The 19,197-nt window shown below is 61.2% G+C and overlaps 2 protein-coding genes across 5 annotated transcripts; one reads left to right on the top strand and one right to left on the bottom strand.

The window, feature by feature from the left end:
* Positions 1–513: 513 nt before the first annotated feature.
* ANO8 (anoctamin 8) lies at positions 514–10,696 on the bottom strand. Of its 2 annotated transcripts, XM_039243303.1 has the most exons (18): positions 10,367–10,696; positions 9,484–9,594; positions 9,252–9,384; positions 8,933–9,071; positions 8,756–8,852; positions 8,002–8,118; positions 7,796–7,923; positions 7,540–7,701; positions 7,069–7,221; positions 6,828–6,954; positions 6,657–6,712; positions 6,485–6,559; positions 4,854–5,657; positions 4,415–4,606; positions 4,157–4,288; positions 3,948–4,058; positions 2,086–2,752; positions 514–1,246 (listed from the first exon to the last, which is right to left on the bottom strand). In XM_039243303.1, exons 1-18 carry the CDS (start codon positions 10,470–10,472, stop codon positions 864–866), a joined length of 3,693 nt encoding a protein of 1,230 aa, XP_039099234.1. In that variant the 5' UTR covers positions 10,473–10,696; the 3' UTR covers positions 514–863. The 2 variants fall into 2 exon arrangements, with proteins under 2 accessions (XP_039099234.1, XP_039099236.1); XM_039243305.1 differs by lacking the exon at positions 9,252–9,384 and having other exon boundaries at positions 10,367–10,455.
* Positions 10,697–12,401: 1,705 nt separating this feature from the next.
* Positions 12,402–15,681, top strand: GTPBP3 (GTP binding protein 3, mitochondrial). 3 transcript variants are annotated; one of them, XM_039243249.1, is made up of 9 exons: positions 12,402–12,485; positions 12,807–13,060; positions 13,168–13,254; positions 13,351–13,553; positions 13,717–13,789; positions 13,877–14,020; positions 14,217–14,382; positions 14,613–14,891; positions 15,094–15,681. In XM_039243249.1, exons 1-9 carry the CDS (start codon positions 12,433–12,435, stop codon positions 15,317–15,319), a joined length of 1,485 nt encoding a protein of 494 aa, XP_039099180.1. In that variant the 5' UTR covers positions 12,402–12,432; the 3' UTR covers positions 15,320–15,681. The 3 variants fall into 3 exon arrangements, with proteins under 3 accessions (XP_039099180.1, XP_039099179.1, XP_039099178.1); XM_039243248.1 differs by having other exon boundaries at positions 13,351–13,601; XM_039243247.1 differs by having other exon boundaries at positions 13,717–14,020.
* The last annotated feature ends 3,516 nt before the right edge of the window (positions 15,682–19,197 follow it).

Here is a 19,197-nt window from a genome sequence, read left to right as displayed (position 1 = left end):
GGGTCTGATGGCAGTCCCACGGTGGGGCATCCTGACCACTCCCCGATGGCACCCCCACCGGGCCATCCCCTCAACACCGAGACTCGGGTGCCAGGTGCCTTCCGGTTTTCAAACCTCAAGCTCCTTTCACTGCCCTGGCTCCTCAGATGGCAGCCTGGGAGGCAGTTGGGCCAGAAAGTGCAGCCTAGAGGACCGTATCCCCTCTCACCCTGCAGGGCCCAGGCCTGCTCAGGATCTGGGCCTGGCAGTGGTGCTGAGATGTCTTCCTTTGTTGAGGAAGCTGAAGCTGGTGCCTCGGGCTCTGCAGTTGCTCCCAGGGGCCCCACGGCTGGAGTCGGCCCCCAAATCTGGGCCGTCTCAGAGTTGGTGCAGTCTGGAGTTTTCCATCTGTGGCCTCAAGACCCAGTTCTTAGGAGGAGGCCCCCAAGGGTCACAGGATGGGAGGGGCACCCACCCTAGGCCTGCTCGGTCCCCAAAAAGCCGTGGGCACCAACTACAAGTCACTGGGCCCCCTGATCCCCTCCCTACCACCGCTCTGTCCTCGGGCACTGTTGAAATATACTTTTTATTGCATTTCTGCCGTTTTACAAAAATATGACAAAATAAATTAAAAACAAATAAATAATCGCCTATTTTGTGTGTTTTCTGTTGGTTCTGGGGGAGGGGTCCTTTCGTTTCCCCCATCCCGGTGGAAAGGAAAACGGCAGATGGGGGGTGGGGGGCGGCCCCTGGCCCTGCCCCAGGACGGGGCAGCCAACACTGGGGGCCGTCGAGCCGAAGCGCGTTGTCTGGGTGGCGGCCGCCGCCCGGGTCCACGACTGATATTGCATATGAGAACAGGAAGGCAGGGCGGGCGGGTGGAGCTAATGCCAGCCGCTGGGCCAGCACACGGCCTGGGGGCTGGGGCTGGGGCTGGGGCTGGGCGAGGCCGCCGGGGGCTCCGGGGGCTCTGAGGTGGGTGGCAGCGGCGGGGGCGGGAGGCTGTAGAAGCTGGCGTCCCCCGGCAGGGGCTGCGGGGCGGGCGGGGGCCCGGCGAGGGCGCAGGGCGGGCACTCGGCGGCGGCGGGGGCGGGGGCCTGGCGGGGGGCGGTGCTCTCGCCCCCGCAGCCCCACGGCCCGTCCCACTGCCAGCAGCCTGCGGGCGGCGTCGGGGGCCGGGGCAGCGGCGTTGGCGTTGGCGGCGGCGCGGGGCTCCGGCTGCGGCGGGTGCGGAGGGCAGGGGCGCCCACGGGGGCCAGCGCTGTCCCTGCGGAGGCGAGAGGGGCCGTTCCGGGGGGGTGCCGCCCCCGCCGCCGGACCCCGCTCGGACCCTGCCCGCGCTCCCTCCCGGGCTTCCAGGCACATCGAGGGCCTTATTGCTTCTGATGAGTGACAAGGGGTGGGCGTCTTCCGGTGCATCCCCTGCCTCTGGGCACTGAGCCCCTCCCCGTCACGGGGAGGGGACAAGTCTGAGGAAGTCCCTCTGATTTCTGACCTGCGTCCCTGGTGCTGCAGCTGCCACCTCTTGGGCTCCCTGGGGGATGAGCTGCTGGAGCCAGGGGCTGGGTTGGGCTGGGCTAGGGGCTAGCAAGGTGGGAGTGGGGGTCGCACGAGGCTTGCACCTCCGCTTAGCACAGATGCGGGTGCAGCCTGTGGCCGAGAACCCCGAGCTCCCTGGGTAGGCAGCCCTGGCCCCCACCTCCAAGGAAGGCCTCCCTGAACAGCAGGGCTGCAGGTTAGGGACTTGCATAGAGGCCTGGGGGGGTCCAGTCCCCCCAGAATGAGCTGGGTGTGGGGTCTCATAGGGGCAGGAGAGGCTGGGCCAAGTGGGGAAGAAGCCTCCTGCATCTCTCTGGGCACCAGAGCATGGAGGGCGCGGTGCCCTGGGAGGGGCACCGGGTCAGGGGGCTTTGGCTGTCAGGGGTCCCGGAGACACTGAACAGGCTTGGACTGTGAGGCTCCACGTACCACGTACCCAGGTTCCCGACTGGTACCAGAGACTGGGCCTCCTCTGTCCCCTTCAGCCCCTCTCCCCAGGCCTGGCCTCCCCACCCCTTCCCGCAAAGCCCAGCCCAGAGTCCCCACCCCCGAGTTAAAGCTTGTGACCTGAGCCTTCCTCTTCAGGCCGGGGGGCGTCCGGCTCCTCAGCCGCAGCCTCGTCCACCGGCCCACTCCGCTGGGCTCGGCCTCCTCCGCCGCTGGGGGTCCCATCCAGCCGGGCCTGCCCAGCTGCCCCGTTGGACCCGGCGTCTGCCCGGGCCCCACCGAAAGGAAAGAGCTTGCCAGCGTGGAAGGCCTTGGGTGGTGAGTGGCTACGCTCTGGGTCCCGCCGTGTCTCTGGCGACTTGAGGAACTTGAAGCTGAGGAAGGCTGGCAGGCGGGTGTCGCTACCCGTGGGTGACTGGGCAGGGGGTGGCCGGGCGGCAGGGCCAGCCCCCGCGCTGGCCAGAGAGGATGCGGCTCCAGATGACAGGAACTTGCCCTGCAGTGGGATGATCTGTTTCAGCTTCATGACGTTGTTGGGCGCCAGCAAGGACCCCGGGCGCTTGGGCCGCTCTTGCCCGTGGCCACCTGCCCCGCTGCCCTTGGCCTTGGCAGAGGCCTTCTCAGGGGCAGCAGGGTCCAGCCCTGAGCCTTCAGCCCGAGCTTCCTCCCGGCCGCTGGCATCGCGCTCTCGCCGGGCATGGTGCTCCGCGTGGCGCTGGCGCTCCTCCTCCTCCCGCCGCCGCCGCTGCTGCTGCTGGTAGCGGTGCTGGGCCTGGCGTTCGTGTCTCTGTGGGCAGAACAGAGCCATGACAGGGACTGGGCAGAAGAGGTGTGTGGGCCCCAGGCCCATGCTGGCAGAAGTGGAGCGAGATCCAAACACTTACTGGGCACCAGCTGCACTCCCGGACCCACACTGGGGCTTTCCGTGGAAGTGGGGAAAGATCTAAACACTTACTGGGTACCATGTTCATCCCTGAACCCACCCTGCGCTGCAGCTTGCTGAGGAAGTAGGGAGAGATCTAACCCCTTATTAGGCACCAACTGCATTCCTGAATTCATCCCAGTGCTTTCTGAGAATTGAGAAGAGAATGAACACTGCTGGCCACCAGACCTGTCCACAGCCACGTGCCAGATACCGTTTTGAGAACTGGGAGAGAGGTGGGGGGGGGGGCGTCTGGGTGGCTCAGTAGGCTAAGCGTCCAACTCTTGGTTTCAGCTCGGTCACAACGTCGCAGTTCGTGGGTTTGAGCCCCACATCAGCTCACTGACAGCATAGAAGCCTGCTTGGGATTCTCTGTCTCCCTCTCTGGCCCTCCCCCACTTTCTCTCTATCCTCTATCAAACAAAATAAACAGTAAGAAAAAAAAAAAGGATTGGGAAAGAGGGTGAACACATAATGGTTCTCGACTGTCCCCTGCCTCTTATGGAGACCCAGCGATCAAGTCCTGACTGGCACAGGGCAGACTCCACACGAGCCAGACATGTAGCTTTGTCAGTGTCAATCTAAATAATTAAAATAGCAAAATAAAATAAAATGAAATAAAAGTTCTGCTTCTCAGTTGTACCAGCCCCGTTTCAAGCGCTCGATGGCCGCCTGTGGCGAAGGGCCACCCAGGCAGCGCAGACAGAGAACATCTCCGTCATTGCAGGGAGGACCGCCCCAGCGCAGCTGAGCTCCTTGGCCCTCTCTGCAGCTTTCTGAGGAATGTGGCAGAAGCTGGGCTTCTAGGAAGCATCAGCCGTGTCCCTGGCCCCAAAAGGGACACCGCCGGTGAGCTGGCGATGACTAAATGTTCGCAAGTGCCAGCCTGCTGCTGGACGTCACCGGGATTCCAAGAGGGACCGGCCGGTGTGGAGCGCTAATTGTTACACTGGGCTCGGCACGCCTTCCCTCCTGCTAAGAACCCGGCCGCCAGCCAGGCGAGGTGGAGAAGCCCCACCGAGTGAAGGAGCAAACCAGGCCCAGCCCGCCACCAGTGTACCTTGAAGGCCTCCCGGCGCTGGTACTCAAGCTTGGCCATCTCCTCGGCCACCCAGCCGGGGATGTCGGGGATGGCCACGTGGATGAGGTACTTGAGGAGCAGAGCGAAGTGCTGAGACAACAGAGAAGGAGGGGGCTGCAGGCTCGGGGACGCCCTGCACCCCGCCCCCGCCCACCTGCCCAGCTCCTCCGCCCGGCCACCAGCCCCACCTCAAGCACCACCACGGACACGATGGCCGCTTCGGGGCTGAGCCAGGGGAAGAGGCGTTGCAGCTGCCCGCACTGGCCGATCAGGTAGCAGTTGACCACGATTGCCAGGACGCCCATGGCCTCCATCACCTTCTGCATAGAGGAACACGCCCAGGGGCTCCGGTGGGATCCAGCGGCCCTTCCCGGGTCCCCTGCCCCTCCCCAGCACACCCCAACTCCCTCCGGGCCTCGGCTCAGAGCCTTCGGCCGCCCCCACACCTGCCACTGGCCGATGCTCTCAACCCGTTGCCCGAAGGGCCGCTGCAGCCCTGTGCACAGCTTGAGGGCGTCGCTTCGGATCTCGATGAGGTTGTTGACGAGGGCGCACAGGGCGGCCAGGGGGAAGGCAGACGAGAAGAGAACCACGTAGCCGAACTGCACGAACATCTCCTGATAGTCCTGGAATGTGTCCTGCAGGCAGTGGGGGGGCGGGGAGCGGGGTGCTGGGTGTGGCCTTAGACCCTCCCTCGGACCAGCATGCCTCCTCCCTTAGACTGCCTCCCTCTCTCAAGCCTGCCTCCCTCAGAATGAATGAACCCAGAGCTCCCCTTCCAGCAAGTTCCTGACCACATCAAGAGCCCCGTTTTATTGCGCCCTCCCCCCCCAGACCACAGGCCTTGCCCCCCTGAGGGCCTCGCCTGCGCGATCCCCTCCTCACCTCGTACTTCTTCATACAGCTCTCAAGCTCAGCCTGGGTGAGCTGCGGTGAGTGTTCCTCCTCGGGAGGGTCAATCCAGGATGACCGATTCTGTCGCCGCTGCCTCCGGGCTGAGTCACCTGAACCTGGTTCTGGGTCTGGGCCCCCGTCTGGCCCCTGGTCTCGGCCCTCGCCCCCAGCCCGGCGGAGCAGGACGGCCGGAGGCTCCCGCTCAGGACTGCCGGGAGCCCCTTCGGCCTCATCATCTTCTTCAGCCAGCGTGAATACTCCCGGCTCCAGCCCCTTCTCCACCATTGTGGGACTCCCCTCCTCCAGGAAGGCCTCTGGGCCAGCTCGCCGCCGCCCAGCCCCTCGTTCAGCAAAGCTGACCTTCTTCAACCGGAGCCCGCAGTCCAAGAGGCTGCCTTCCTCACCCTCGTCCTCATCGTCTTCCTCCTCCTCCTCCTCCTCCTCTTCCTCCTCTTCTTCCTCCTTGCCCCCCCGGGGCCCGTCCCCCACCTCCCCACCCTCCCCTGCAGGCCGCCGCTCCACTGTAGCCTCCTCCTCCTCCTCAGGTGCCCCGCAGCCCCCACCGAAACACCTGCGGCCCCCGCTGCCGCTGCTGCCACCACCCTCTTCGGCCTGGGGTTCTAGGCGACGGGGCGCAGGGCGCTGGAGGCTCAGCAGGCCAAGCAGGGCGCGGGCCAGCTCCCAGGCGGCCTGCAGGCCGAGCTCGCCACGGCCCAGCCGCTGGTACAGGTGCGGCTGCAGGACCTCACGCACGTTCTGGAGGAACTGGCGGGTGATCAGCAGAGTGGCCAGCATCTGGGGGCAGGAAGGGGGTGGAGAGAGGCCACGTGGGGGACGGGCGAGGCCCCGGGCACCGGGACAGGCTGCTGGGACCGAGCGCCCGCCTTCCAGGAGCAAGCTTGCAGACACATGCCCTGAACCCAGCTGCTAGCTCCACCCCTTTGGATGTCCCGGGACGTAGAGGCCCCAGCACTCAGCCTTTGCAGCCTCTGCCACTGTTCATCTGCCACCAACCTCAGCCTGGCAGGCCAGTGCTCCTAGCCAACCTGGGGTTGCAATGTATGTTTCATCCTGCCGCGGCCCAGGGTCCCCTGCTTGCGGCACTGCCCGGAGCTCAGCTGGTGCCCAGGGCCTCAAGAGGCCGCTGCCATCTGCACCCCATCATCAGAGCCCCAGCCCCTTGGAACATGCATGCACCCTTGGCTCAGCGTGAGGCCCCAAGCATAGCCACACTGCCCACCCTGGCGAGGCCCTGCGGGCTCGCCACCTGCCCATACTTTGGCCCGGGCCATGAGCAGGAGGCCCTGGAGGGAGAGGAGGAGCAGGCGGAACCGCAGGGCCGCGAGCGGGACCAGCACCGCCCGAAGCTGCCGCTCGAGGCTCTGGGACAGGGACAGGACGAGCAGGAGCTGTGGAGTGACCGACGGACAGGTGGACGGACAGATGGGGGGACAACAGGCAGAGAGAGGACACACGGACGGACGGACGGACAGAGAGAGAAGGATGGAGGAGGGAGGGGAGGGGCTGGAAAGCCCGTGGACCCCTTGAGCCAAGTCCGGCCCCCCACTGGCCACCACAGCAGGGGGTGGGGCGGGGGGAACTGCCTTGGGCTGGGGTCTTACCTCTTTCAAGCGCTCCATGTCCTTGAGGTAGAAGCCAATGTAGAAGAGGCTCAGATATGAGTTGACAAATTGGAACTGTGGGAAGGAGACAGGTAAGCCAGTTTGTCCCCAGGAGCCCCTGCTGTGCCCCAGGCAGACCACCCCCACGGCCCACCTGCTGGCCGCCACTCACCAGGACGACTTTGATGATGAGGTGCTTCTCATAGGCGCTCTCCAGCCGGTAATTCTCTGGGGGCCAAGGGGGTGAGTGAGGAAGTGGCCCAGGCCCCCTGAAAGTGGGGAGCCTGAAGGCCAGTAGGGACCTTCCTCCCCAGGGCAGCGGGACCTCCCCTTGCAGGCATACCCATGTCGTTGAGCCAGATGGCGAGCTTCTTGTAGCCTTCTGCGCTCACGCTGACCAGCAGGGCCAGCACAACCTTGGGCAGGAAGCGGGCAAGTCGAGGCAGCCCTTTCACGCTCAGCACCAGCTCCTGCAGAGGCGGTGGTTTTATAGGTCACCCTGGCGTCTGGGCTCAGCTTGGGGGTGGACCTGGTTGCCCTGTCAGGGCCAAGGCCGGGGCTGACGGGGGAGGGGCGGAGGTCACCTGCAGCTGGAAACAGCCGAGCATGAGCAGGAACACACAGGCCAGGCAGGTGAGGCACAAGGGGAGACTCACGAGCAGCTGGAAGAGCAGCCGCTTCCAGGGTGGGTAGTAGAACTCCTCAGCCCGCGTCACAGGGCTGATGCGCCGGACACCCTGGCAGAGGATGGGGGTGGGGCTCAGCTTGAGGCCAGAGGCAAGCCCTGCCCCACACACCCTTCCCAGTGCTCTGAACTCCATTTCATGCCTTTGCCTTTGTGACCACCCCCAGCCCCAGCCCCAGCACACCTTTCCCAGGCTCCTAAAGGCAATTTCCCACCCCTCCCCTTCCGAGCATGCAGATTCCCCAACCTGGCATACCCTTTCTGATGCTGCAGCCCCCATTTTGCATCTTGTCTTTGTCCCTGCAGTGCCCTCCCCCAACCTCCACCTCTCATTCTTGGGAGTCCTTGGACCCAGACACCCATGACTGACCCTGAACTGGGGTCGTGGCTCCTCCACCGCTTCCCCAGGTGAGTCCAGCGTCCCCCATTTGTAGGCCAGTTCTGCCCCCCTCCGTTTCCACTCCTCCAAGAACAGGGTTGACCAGACCACGTTGAAGAGGGCAAAAACCACGCACGATACATCCCGGCTTGTCTGGGGATGGCAGAGGGCCGAGCTGTTGGTCAGGTTGGCCCAGGGAGGGGGGCGTCTCATGTACCCCAGCCCCTGCCCAGCCCACTCCCAGCACCTGATCAGCTTCCGTAAATGTGTACAGGACAGAGCCAAAGACGGCTGGGTATACCATCGCTGAAGTGTAGAAACCCAGCCAGGCAAAGTACATGGCAATCTTTACTCCGAAGTAGTCACAGATCTCATCTGCCAGGGGCACAGGGGGTTCTGGTCAGCCCTGCCTGCTTCGGAGACTCCCGCACACCCCCCAGCCTGGGGCCGCACCTAGAGGCTGGTTTTCACACACAGCTTGCACCCATGACTTCATGAGGCGGTTCAGGATGCGCTGCTCATGGACCGGGAACAGCTGCTGGATGATCCCTCGGGCGGCCAGCTCAGGGACTGTTGGGGGACAAGAAAGCGTGAGCCCCGCCCTTCTGCCTCTGCCTGATCTGGCCAGCCCCCTTGGCCGAAACTCATGTCACAGCTTTTCCCTGCTTTTCAATCTGCAGGGGCCCTTCCCAGGAGAGGAGTTCCGAGTGGACAGAATATCTAGTTCCTCAGAGTTTGGAGGTGCAGAGGCAGGCAGGAGAGGGTGCGGGACACCTGGGAGGGTGGGGCTGATGTAGAAACCTGTTGTTAAATAAAGCCATTTGGCTTCAGTTCACTGCTCTGAACGTCTCAGGAATGGTTCAAAGTTGGCGTCAGGAGGTGAACTTGGGGCCGTTAGTCTCGTGGAAAGGAAACTGAGGCCCAGGCCGCACTACACGGTGCATGGAGAGCTGTCCATGGTCCTGGCCCTACCTTATCCCAGACCCAGAGAAAGGTTTCTCACGGACAAGCCTCCCGGGGAGTAAGCCCCACCCCCTTAAGGCCACACCCTTTCGTCTCATTGATTGATGCCTCGAGGCCCCACCCAACTCTTCACTAGCCATTGACCGGTTGGCTCTAGGCCACGCCCTCTTGCATTCATAGGCTATCCTCCAAGAGCCCCACCCAACTCCCCACATGTGATTGGAGGATGGTCCCGCCCACTCACTGATTGGCTGGTCCTCCAGGAAGCGCACATTGTGTAGTGCCTCGCCCTGCTTGGCTCGTAGGTTCTGTAGCCAGAAGCGGATGATGCTCTGGCGTTCCTGCAGGGGACAGGGCTTGAGCACAGGGAGCAGCAGCCCAAGGGCTGGGGATGCGCACTGGGAGCCAGAGCTGGCCGCACCTGAGAGGTGAAGAAGCGCAGCTCACTCTCCACATTCTCGTAGATGAAGTCCTCTTCGCAGGAGAAGCCGCGGGTGCCCCCGCCAAACTCGGCTTTCACTGCTTTGCGCAGACCCAGCTCGTCGGCTCCGCGAAGTAGGCTGCCAGGGAGACAGGGAGGTGGGATCATGGGGAGGCCCTGGCTCACTTTCCTGGAGCTGGGGTTGGTGTGCCTGGTGGCAACCTGGGACAAATGCAAGGCGCTAGACCTCACAGTTGGTGCCTGGAAGGGCAGGGAGCTGGGGAGCAGGGTCAGCAAGAGGCTAGGGACAGAGACTCGCCTCTCATACGTGGCGGTGACGAAGAAGGCATAGGCACGCGTGTGGCGGTGGTGGCGGACTTGCACGATGAGCTCGGGGATGCCCACGCGGATGTGGTTCAGCAGCCATAGCAGCGTGTGATCATCAGTCGTGTCTGCCAAGGGTCACAGGGACTGATGGCTCTTGTCACAAGGGGTCTGAGGCCTCTTATACATTCCTACTCAGGGGAGCCCAGGATGGTGGGCACAAGTACCTGGAAAGGTCATCAGCACGTCGCAGTTCTCCGTGGGCACCGTCTTCATCCATGCCTTGTGGGACACCAGGTAGCGACCAGCCTGCAGGAGCCGCTTCCCAAAAAGCTTATCTAGGGAGCAGGTGGGGCAGGGCCCAGCTCAGGCCACTCCCAGACCAGGACCCCAGCCCCTGGTTCAGTCCCTCCAGCCCTGGCCCTTGCTCATACACTCGTCAGGGCTCCTCAACAACTCAGTCTGGCATTCAGTGGCCTGCAAGCCCTGGCCTCGGCTTATCTCCATCCCTCCATGTCCTTGTACCAGCCAAGCCCTCCTCCAGGAATGCCCTTCCCCCAGGTCCTTCCTTACAAATCTTACTCATTCTTGAGGCCCAGCTCCGCCTCCAAAACCACAATCGATGGGGCGCTCACTAGCAGCCCCGAGCGCTACACCACATCATGTCAGCGCGTCCTCAGAGCTGGGTGCGGTTCTTACCCCCATTTCACAGGTGAGGAATCTGAGACCTGGGCGTTTTAAGTCACGCACCCCAGGTCACAAAGGCGAGCTGGGATTCGAACCCAGGAACGTATGATTCTGTAGCCTCTGCGGAGAGGCTCTCTCAAGCGCATCCCTGCCAGGCTGCGATCCGGTAGCTCAAAGGGGTGACTGGGCTCAGCCCCAGGCCGGGGCTCTCAAAGGGGCGTGTCCGCGTCTCTGCGCTGGGACCCCCGGCACCTGCATCTTCCCAGCCGCCCTAGTCCCGCCGCAGCCGCAGTGCCGGGAGAAGCCGGCCGCTCGACTGGACCCCAGGCCCGGGACAGATGACCCCAATCCCCGTCCCGGTCCAGCCGCCGCGCGCACCCCAGGCACCTGCAACCCTGTCAGATCCAGCCGGCGCACACATACCTAGAACTCCGGACGCCGGGGCTGCAGGCTCGCCCTCAGGCGGGGGCCTCTTGCCACGCTCGCCCTCCAGGGACGTGCCCCCGGCGCTGGACGTGGCTTCGGCCATGGCGAGGGCGGGTCAGGTCAGGGGCTGCGGGCAGCCCGAGCGCCGGGGGGCCGCGGGCTCATCGGGCCGGTGCAGCCGCGGAGCGCGCTGGAGGTGGAGACAAAGGCCGCGCCCGCCCGCGCCGGCCGCCGTCCCCGCGTGCCCGAGCACTGCTTCTCGTCTCCGCCCGCGCTGAACCTCGATTCTCCTTCTCGTCTCCGCGCACGTCGCTCTTGGGTTCTCGACTCCGCCCGTGTTGTTTTCCTGATTTTGTTCTCGCCCGCCCACTTCGCTCTCTGGTGCTCGTCTCCGCCCGCACCAAAATTCTCCTCCTTGTTCCCGCCTGCGTCATCTTCTGGGTCTGGTCCCCGCCCACCCCGGACCTGGATTCTCCCCTTTCGAGCCTTAATTTCCCCATCTGCAAGTGCGAGGTTTGGAATCTGAGTTGGACGTGATTTGACTACGGCAGGACATGGGAGCGGGCGGGCGTGGTCGGGGGAGATTCCAGGTAGCAATAACTTCGCCACACCTGAATACGAGTACATAGTTACAGCAGGTCCTGCCTCAGAGTCTTAGCATGAGCCGTTCAGCTACTCGTCACGCCCTCTCCGTCCAGTGTACCCCTGGTCCCCTCAGGACGTCGCCTCCTCAGAGAAGACCCGATAGAGTTGCCAAGTTTCGCAAATAAAAATACAGTCTTTCCAGGTAAATGTGAATGAATTTCAGACAAACGAATACATTTTTAGTATATCCCCAATATTACATGAGACATGGTTACACCAAAAGCCTTATTGGTTATCTAAAATTCACATTTAAACGGGGCGTCCTATATTTTGTCTGCCATCCAGACCGCTGACCATCCTGCGTATCTTCTTCTGTTAGACTGAGAGCCCAGCGAGGGCAGGGGCCCTTTCTGGTTCTCGGCGCACACAGTAGGCGCTTGCTGTATACTTGTGACAGATGGAACAACTCGGAGACGGCGAGTGTCCGCGTTCGTCCCTCTTTTACAAATGAAAAAGTTGAGCGGGTGGAGGCTGGGATTAGCGGGTCCGACAGATTCTTCCCAAAGAGCAAGAGTTCCGCCCGCCCGCTCCGTTCAAGAACCAGAGAATTGGCCGTGCGAAAGCGCCCGCGGAAACCCCGCCCAGCCAGTGCCTGGAATTCCACCATCAGCGCTTTATTCCGCGGTCTTGCGCTGTCCTGGGTTAACCTGAAAGTAATTCCTGAGACTCCCCTTTCTAGCTTTCGGGGAGCCAGTGACAGACCGGATACTCAACTCTGCAGGAGTAGGCCTGGGCCAGAAAAGCCCAGAGGGCAGAGAGGGCTGTGCTGGGGATTCCAGAAAGAAGTCGTGTCGGAGGGAGGGGACCAGGGAGCTAGGGTCTGAGGATAAGTTTGTCAAATGAAGAAGGGTATCCGAGGAGGAGGGAACGCCAGGACCGAAAGCTGATGGAGGGGCGAGAAACTTGGAGATTTCTGAGAACACAATTTGGAATCTTCCCAGAGATTTGGGCCAGACTTTACCAGGGCCAGGGCGTGAGTTCCCCGGAAGCCATCCCTCTCCGCCCCTGAGATCCTACTTCGCCTAAAGCTTCGGAGTGGCCAGATGGAAAATACGGGACTCGAACCCTCGCCTGGGTGTAATTCCCACAGCCCCGGGCCGTGCGTGGTTCTTCCTCCCACCTTTCGTTTCCGGTGTCTCGGACACCCACTGTTCTAGGATCCTAAAAATTCGGTCTAAGGTTGCCGGGGGAACGGCATTTCGCTGCACGCCCTCGTGCAGCCCCTCCCTGCCTCTTGCCCTGACACCAGCCAATAGAAACCAAGATCTGCAGTGAGTGGGCGGTACGTCTTCTAAGGGGCCCAATGATGATCGGGAATCGCCTAGCGTTTTACCAGTCACGCCGCGGGGTAGGCGGGGCCTCCTGTCAGGACTAGAGGGTCCCCCAGACAGGGTAGGCGGATCGCTGGTTGTGAATCCATGTGGCGGGGGTTGTGGACCCTGGTAGCCCGGGCTGCACGTGGGCCTCGCAGGTGGGGATAAAGGAAAGGGGTGTGGCAGCGTGGGGTGCTGCTTGGGCTCCAAACCCTCTCCCTGGGATCTGGGGGCCCAGTTCCCTGCGGCAGAACCACCTTTCGCATTTTTCCACGCTCCAATCCGTTCATCCCCCTGCCGCAGAGCCCACATCTGAGTCAGTTATTGCTCTCAGAGACCGATCGGGTCTGGCCTCCAATACGCCCATCCTCCAGCCGCAGACCCTCCATTTGGGGCATCTCCCGACCATCGAGCACTCTATCCGCCTGCCACTCTTGCCACAAGAGCCTCCCAGATGCACTGATTCTCCTCCTCTCCAGTCCCAGACCGTGCACGCGCCAGGGCAGCGGCGTCCCGGCCGCCGGGGCCGGGGCCACCATCTTCGCGCTGAGTTCCGGCCAAGGCCGCTGTGGCATCGCGGTGATCCGGACCAGCGGCCCCGCCAGCGGCCACGCCCTCCGGAGCCTCACTGCTCCCCGGGACTTGCCCCCGGCTCGCAGCGCCTGCCTGCGCCTACTCAGCCACCCCTGTTCCGGGGAGCCGTTGGATTGCGCGCTGGTGCTCTGGTTCCCAGGTGAGGGGTTCCAGATCCCGAACCTGCTGTCGCTCTCGTGACCCAGTTTCGCCCCTGCAGGCGTTTGCCTAGCCGTACTCTCCTCGATTCCCATCTCGCCGCACTAGGTCCCCAAAGTTTCACGGGTGAGGACTGCGCCGAGTTCCACGTGCATGGAGGCCCGGCGGTGGTGAGTGGCGTCCTGCAGGCCCTGGGTGAGTTTGCAGCCTTGGGTTCGAGGTCTGGTTCTGCCAGTGGAGCTCAGGACCCAGGGTGGGGGGCCAGAAAGCTCAGAACCGACCTTCCCGCAGGTAGTGTGCCAGGGCTGCGGCCAGCGGAGGCCGGTGAGTTCACCAGGCGGGCATTCGCCCACGGGAAGCTGAGCCTGACCGAGGTGGAGGGGCTGGCGGACCTAATTCATGCGGAAACTGAGGCGCAGCGGCGGCAGGCGCTGAGGCAGCTGGACGGAGAACTGGGCCACCTCTGTCACGGCTGGGCTAAGACCCTCACTAAGGCAAGCCCCCTATTCGTCCGTCCCCGGCCCGACCTGCCCATCCTCTGCGTGAGTGCTTCGTCATTGCAGGAGTCTCCAATCCGGTCCCTTAGGTCCGGCCGGACCTGGGCACACTGGGCGGGCGGGTTCCTGGGTGGCCACACCACTGCCTCCTCTCCCCCAGGCTCTGGCTCACGTGGAGGCCTATATCGACTTTGGTGAGGATGACAACCTGGAGGAGAGCGTCCTGGAGCGAGGTGGGTGCTCCAAGGGATGGGGACATCTGGCATCTCAGCCCCCGGAGGCCCCCTCACTCCCTCCCTTCCGCCCTCTTGCATCCACAGCTAACAGCGAAGTGCGGGAGCTGGAGCTGGCACTGGGCGCACATCTTCGAGATGCCCGGCGCGGGCAGAGGCTTCGCTCAGGGGCGCACGTAGTGGTCGCAGGACCCCCCAACGCTGGCAAGAGCAGCCTGGTGAACCTACTCAGTGCGTGGGAGGGGGCGGGGGCGGGGCTTAGCGTTGGGGGCGGGCCCGGGAGCTGCGGAGCCGAGCTGTTCGGGCGTGGGGGAGGAGCCGGGAAGATGGAAAGCCCTCTTCACCAGGAGGTGGGGCCTGAGGGAGGGGCTCCAGGGCCTCCGTCCCACCTCCTTGGTGATTACCCTTACCCTCCACTCCGTCCCAGGCCGGAAGCCTGTGTCTATAGTGTCTCCGGAACCGGGGACCACCCGCGACGTGCTGGAGACCCCCGTGGACCTGGCCGGGTTCCCGGCGCTGCTGAGCGACACCGCGGGGTTGCGGGAGGGCGCGGGGCCGGTGGAGCAGGAGGGCGTGCGGCGCGCCCGCGGGAGGTAGGCGGGGCGGGAAGTGGGATGGGGGGGAACAGGCGCTCCCGTTTCTCCTTGCTGCATTTATTTTATATCCTTCCCGAATCAGGAAAGGCTGCTTATCTCAGCGGGGACTCTGTGATGCGGGGAGAGCAAAGATTTGAATTCAGCCTCTGCGCCTGCCCCGCCCCCCCCATGCCCTTAATTACTCAACTCTGGGGTCACTGCTAAGTTGGTACTCGCCGTTCCCCCAGGCTTGAGCAGGCTGACCTCATTCTGGCCGTGCTGGATGCTTCGGAGCTGGCCTCTCCGTCCAGCCGCAACTTCCTGGACACCATTGTCGCCCTCGCCGGAGCTGGGAGCCCCAGCGGGAACAGCCAGCGCCTCCTGCTGGTGTTGAACAAATCGGACTTACTGCCTCCAGGCGGCCCGGACCCCAGTCCCAACCTGCCCCCGCACCTGCTGCTGTCCTGCTTGACCGGAGAGGGGCTGGACGGCCTCCTGGAGGCGTTGAGGAAGGAGCTGGCCGAAGTGTGAGTGCCCGCCCCCTCCGCTTTTCTCGCTGCTTCCCTCAACCCAAGTTCAAGTCGGGGCCGAGCCACCCGCTCCAGACGTGTGTCTGCCCACCCCACCACCTCTAGGCCCATTTTCTGTATCTCCAAAATGCAGTCGGTCATCCCGCTGCCAATGGTAGTTGTGAAAGTTGCGAGAGATGGCATCCTTTGTTCTTTCCAGGTGCGGGGACCCGTCCACAGGCCCGCCGCTCCTGACGCGCGCAAGGCACCAGCATCACCTGCGGGGCTGCCTGGACGCCCTCCGCCACTACGCGCAGACCAGGGACCTGGCCCTGGCTGCCGAGGCTCTGCGACTGGCCCGGGGGCACCTGGCGCGCATCACCGGTGGAGGGGGCACCGAGGAGATACTGGATGTCATCTTCCGGGACTTTTGCGTGGGCAAATGAGGGGACCCCTGGAGCTCTCAGCCAGGCGGGGTAGATGTCCAGAAGCCTTGAGGCCTGTTGGGGTAGCTTAGGACAAGTGGGAATCTCCGTCCCTGGGGGGGAGAGCTTGACTCCAGGACAATGAGGCAAAGCCACTGCTGCCTTCAGAGGTGGTGAGCCCACTGTGGCTGGCGGTGACCAAGCCACAGCCAGCCAGGTTCCCTTGCAGGGACATGCTGGGATTCAAGCCACCCCGGAGTGGAGCTGAGCACAGATCTCTTTGGTTTGCCTGCTGTTGGAGAAGTAGGAGTAGAAGGTTGGGGTGGAGGTGGGAGGGCCTCAGAGATCTTCGTTTTGTGGTTTTTAATTTATTTTACAGACACCAAAGAAATATAAAAAATTCAGGTGATTCAGAAATGCTTAAACATGGAAATCTCCCTCTTCCTCTCACCCCTTGGGGTCACAGCTTAACTTGTGTCCTTCCAGAATTTTCTCTGCTCTGGTGCATACTTGTGGATACACCCATAATATATGTTTTGTCTTGCATTTTGTACAGAGAGTATGTGTTTGTTGCTTTGCAAGTTGTCATTTCCGTTTTTAGTATTAACCTTAAAGTTTAGCCTCTTATATTTTAAAAACACTTTTTAAAAAAGTAATGTTTATTTTTGAGAGAGAGAGAGAGAGAGAGCACACGGATGAGCAGGGGGACGGGCAGAGAGAGAGAGGGAGACAGAGAATCCCAAGCAGGCTCCACACTGTTAGCGCAGAGCCTGACGTGGAGCTCGAACTCACAAATCCACCATGAGATCATGACCTGAGCCACAGCCAAGAGCCAATGCTTTGGGCGCCTGGGTGGCTCCGTCGGTTAAGCATCTGACTTGGGCTCAGGTCATGATCTCACAGTCCGTGGGTTCGAGTCCCGCATCGGGCTCTGTGCTGACAGCTCAGAGCCTGGAGCCTGCTTCAGATTTTGTGTCTCCTTCTCTCTCTGCCCGTCCCCCGCTCAAGCTCCCTCTCTCTGTCTCAAAAATAAAAAAATGTTTAAAAAAAATTTTATTTTAAATTCCAATATAGTTAACATCCATGTATGTTACTTTCAGGTGTACAATATTAGTGATCTAACAATTCTATACATTACTCATTACTCAATGCCATCAGTGGACTTCTTAATCCCCATCACCTATTTCACCCTTCCCTTCCCCCTTCCCCCTCTGGTAGCCATCAGCTCTCTGCAGTTAAGAGTGTCAGGCCACCTGGGTGGCTCAGTCGGTTAAGCATCCAATTTCGGCTCAGGTCATGATCTCACAGTTTGTGGGTTCGAGCCCCACATCAGGCTCTGTGCTGACAGCTCAGAGCCTGGAGCCTGCTTTGGATTCCATGTTTGCCTCTCTCTCTGACCCTCCCCTGCTCACGCTGTCTCTCTCTCTCTCAGAAAAACAAAACAAAATGGGGCGCCTGGGTGGCTCAGTCAGTTGAGCGTCCGACTTCAGCTCAGGTCATGATCTCATGGTTCGTGGGTTTGAGCCCCACATCACGCTCTGTGCTAACAGCTCAGAGCCTGGAGCCTGCTTCAGATTCTGTATCTCCCTCTCTCTCTGACCCTTCCCCTCTCATGCTATGTCTCTCTCTCAGAAATAAATACAACATTAAAAAAAAAAAAGAAAAACAAAACAAACCGTTAAAGAGTCTCTTACTTTGTCTCTCCCTCATTTTCCCTTTGCTCGTTTGTTTTGTTTCTTAAATTCCCCATACAAGTGAAGTCATTTTCTCTGACTTATCTCACTTAGCATTACCATCTCTAACTCCAACCATGGTGTTGCAAATGTTTCTTATGGCTGAAGTATATCCCATTATATATATAAACACCACCTCTTTTTTCTCCATTCATCTATCAGTGGGCACTTGGGCTGCTTCCATAACGTGGCTATTGGAGATAACCCTGCTATAAACATCGGGGTGACTGTATCCCTTTGAATTAGTGCTGGGGCCTTTGATTCCGAGTCGCACAGGGGCCTGATAGGTTGGCGATGAACCAGCAGAGGGCGCCTTGCCCTAAGAAAAGGAGGTGCTGGCTGCTCCTATCAAGGCTTCTGGCCCTCCAAGGTTCCAGGCTTCTCCACCCCTGTGGCAGCAGATGAATGGCTAACTTCCCCTGCCATAGCTAGAAACAATCTTAAATAGGGTGAGGATCCCTTCCAGAGTCAGTAAAAGGGTCCTGCCTCCAATGATCGAAGATACAGGCTCTCAGGTTTCAGGGGATGTGTGAGCAGCGGAACCTGGGAGGTATCCAGGACTGTCAAAGGGTATGAAGAGTATTTTTCCTGCACTCAACCAAAGCCTCCCCCCAGCCCCCCGACCCTGCGTCTTCATGGACTTCATTGTAATATGTCACTCTTGGGGCACTATTGGGGCAGCTGGGGCTGCCCCGGCACGGGGGGCTCCTGGAGGGAAAGGCTCACTCCATGAGCTGAGGCCATGAATGTCGCTGTTATGCATGCCTGGTTTTTGGAAATACAGACTGACTGATGCCCAGAGAAGAGAAGCAATACCGTAGGTCTGTTGGGGGTGGGGGTCCAGATGTCCTCCACGCCGGAAGAGCTGGAGGGCTCCCAGGAGGGGGTGAGCGGGGTCTGGGTGGGGAGGGTGGCGCTCTTGGGGCAGGATGCCGGGCCCCACCCACCTCCCCCGGGCCCTGGCACACTGTGGGACTGAGGTCCTTGGCTACAGTTCTTTTTTTTCCAAGAAGGGTGAGGTGGTTTGTGGGAAGCAGCTATGGGGGTTATTTATAGAGGTCACAGGAAATCCCTAAAGAGTCAGAACCTCACCCAGTGGCTGGGCCACAGAGCCAGGGAGGGGGTCTGCCAAATGCTCCCTGTCCTGCCCCTGAGGGAGCCACCAGCTTGAGGGAGTCAGAGCTACATGCTCAGGTCTATAAAAAGGGAGAGATGGAGCTGGGGATTCCCCCAGGGGGAGCAAGGGCTATACCTGGGGCAATCAAGGAGGGCTGCCTGGAGGAGGGATCTCTGGGGGCCGGGCCCCAGAATTTGTCTCCCAGAATGGAGAAAGAAGAATTTGTCATTAAAAAGGCATTCTAATCTAAGATCACAAATTAAGAGATACTCTTTAGCCAGAGAATTAAAGGTCTTGGAAGCTGCACTGGGCGTAGGGGTAGAGACACAAGAGAGACGAGAACTGGACTTTGTTCCCAGGGTAATGGGGAGCCATGGAGGGTGTGTGAGCCCGAGAGGGACATGGTCAGATCCCATGATGGAAAGGTCTGTCTGGCCCAGCAAAGCTGGGTGTGGGGCCAGCGAGAGAGACACCAACCAAAAGTCAGGCTTGTGCCCATATGTCCAGAAGGTTTAGAATGATTATTTCTCAGATGAAAAGGGGGGGGGGCGGGGTGGCTGAGACCAGGGGAGTCAAGATTTGAATCCAGGGACGTCTGGCCCTGGAAGCCAAACTCAGGCATCCTGTGGTTGCTGGGACTGGCGGGTGTTGGTGTCCTGTCCGGGTCCCCAGCTACCCAGGCAGTAGGCTTAGGGTCAGGGACGTCCTTGCTTCCTTGGGGCCTCCAGACCAGCCCGTCTGGGCGGCCTGGCCTGGCTGACCCCCTGCCCTGGCTTGGCGGGGCCCCAGCCGAGTGTTTCCTGCAGCGGGTCGTCTCTCACCCGAGTTTCCGTATCCAGGAAATATCGCTCCTTTGTCCCTCCTGACTAGCCTGCTTAAAGCGTCGCGTTGCCAGTCATGGTTCCTTGTGACTCATCCCCTCCCTGTGTAGGGTCTCAGGGGACCGGCTGAGAGAGAATCAAGGCTGAGGTAGTGGGGAAGGGCGGGTGGGCAAACAAGCTGAGAGTCTCGACCACAATTTTTTAGGCTCTTCTTCTACTGATGGCCAT

Source organism: Hyaena hyaena, unplaced genomic scaffold (assembly GCF_003009895.1).
Source record: "Hyaena hyaena isolate Hyena2069 unplaced genomic scaffold, ASM300989v1 scaffold_227, whole genome shotgun sequence".
NCBI lineage: Eukaryota > Metazoa > Chordata > Mammalia > Carnivora > Hyaenidae > Hyaena > Hyaena hyaena.
Note: the sequence above shows the minus strand (reverse complement) of the source record. Positions and strands in the feature narration are given on the sequence as shown.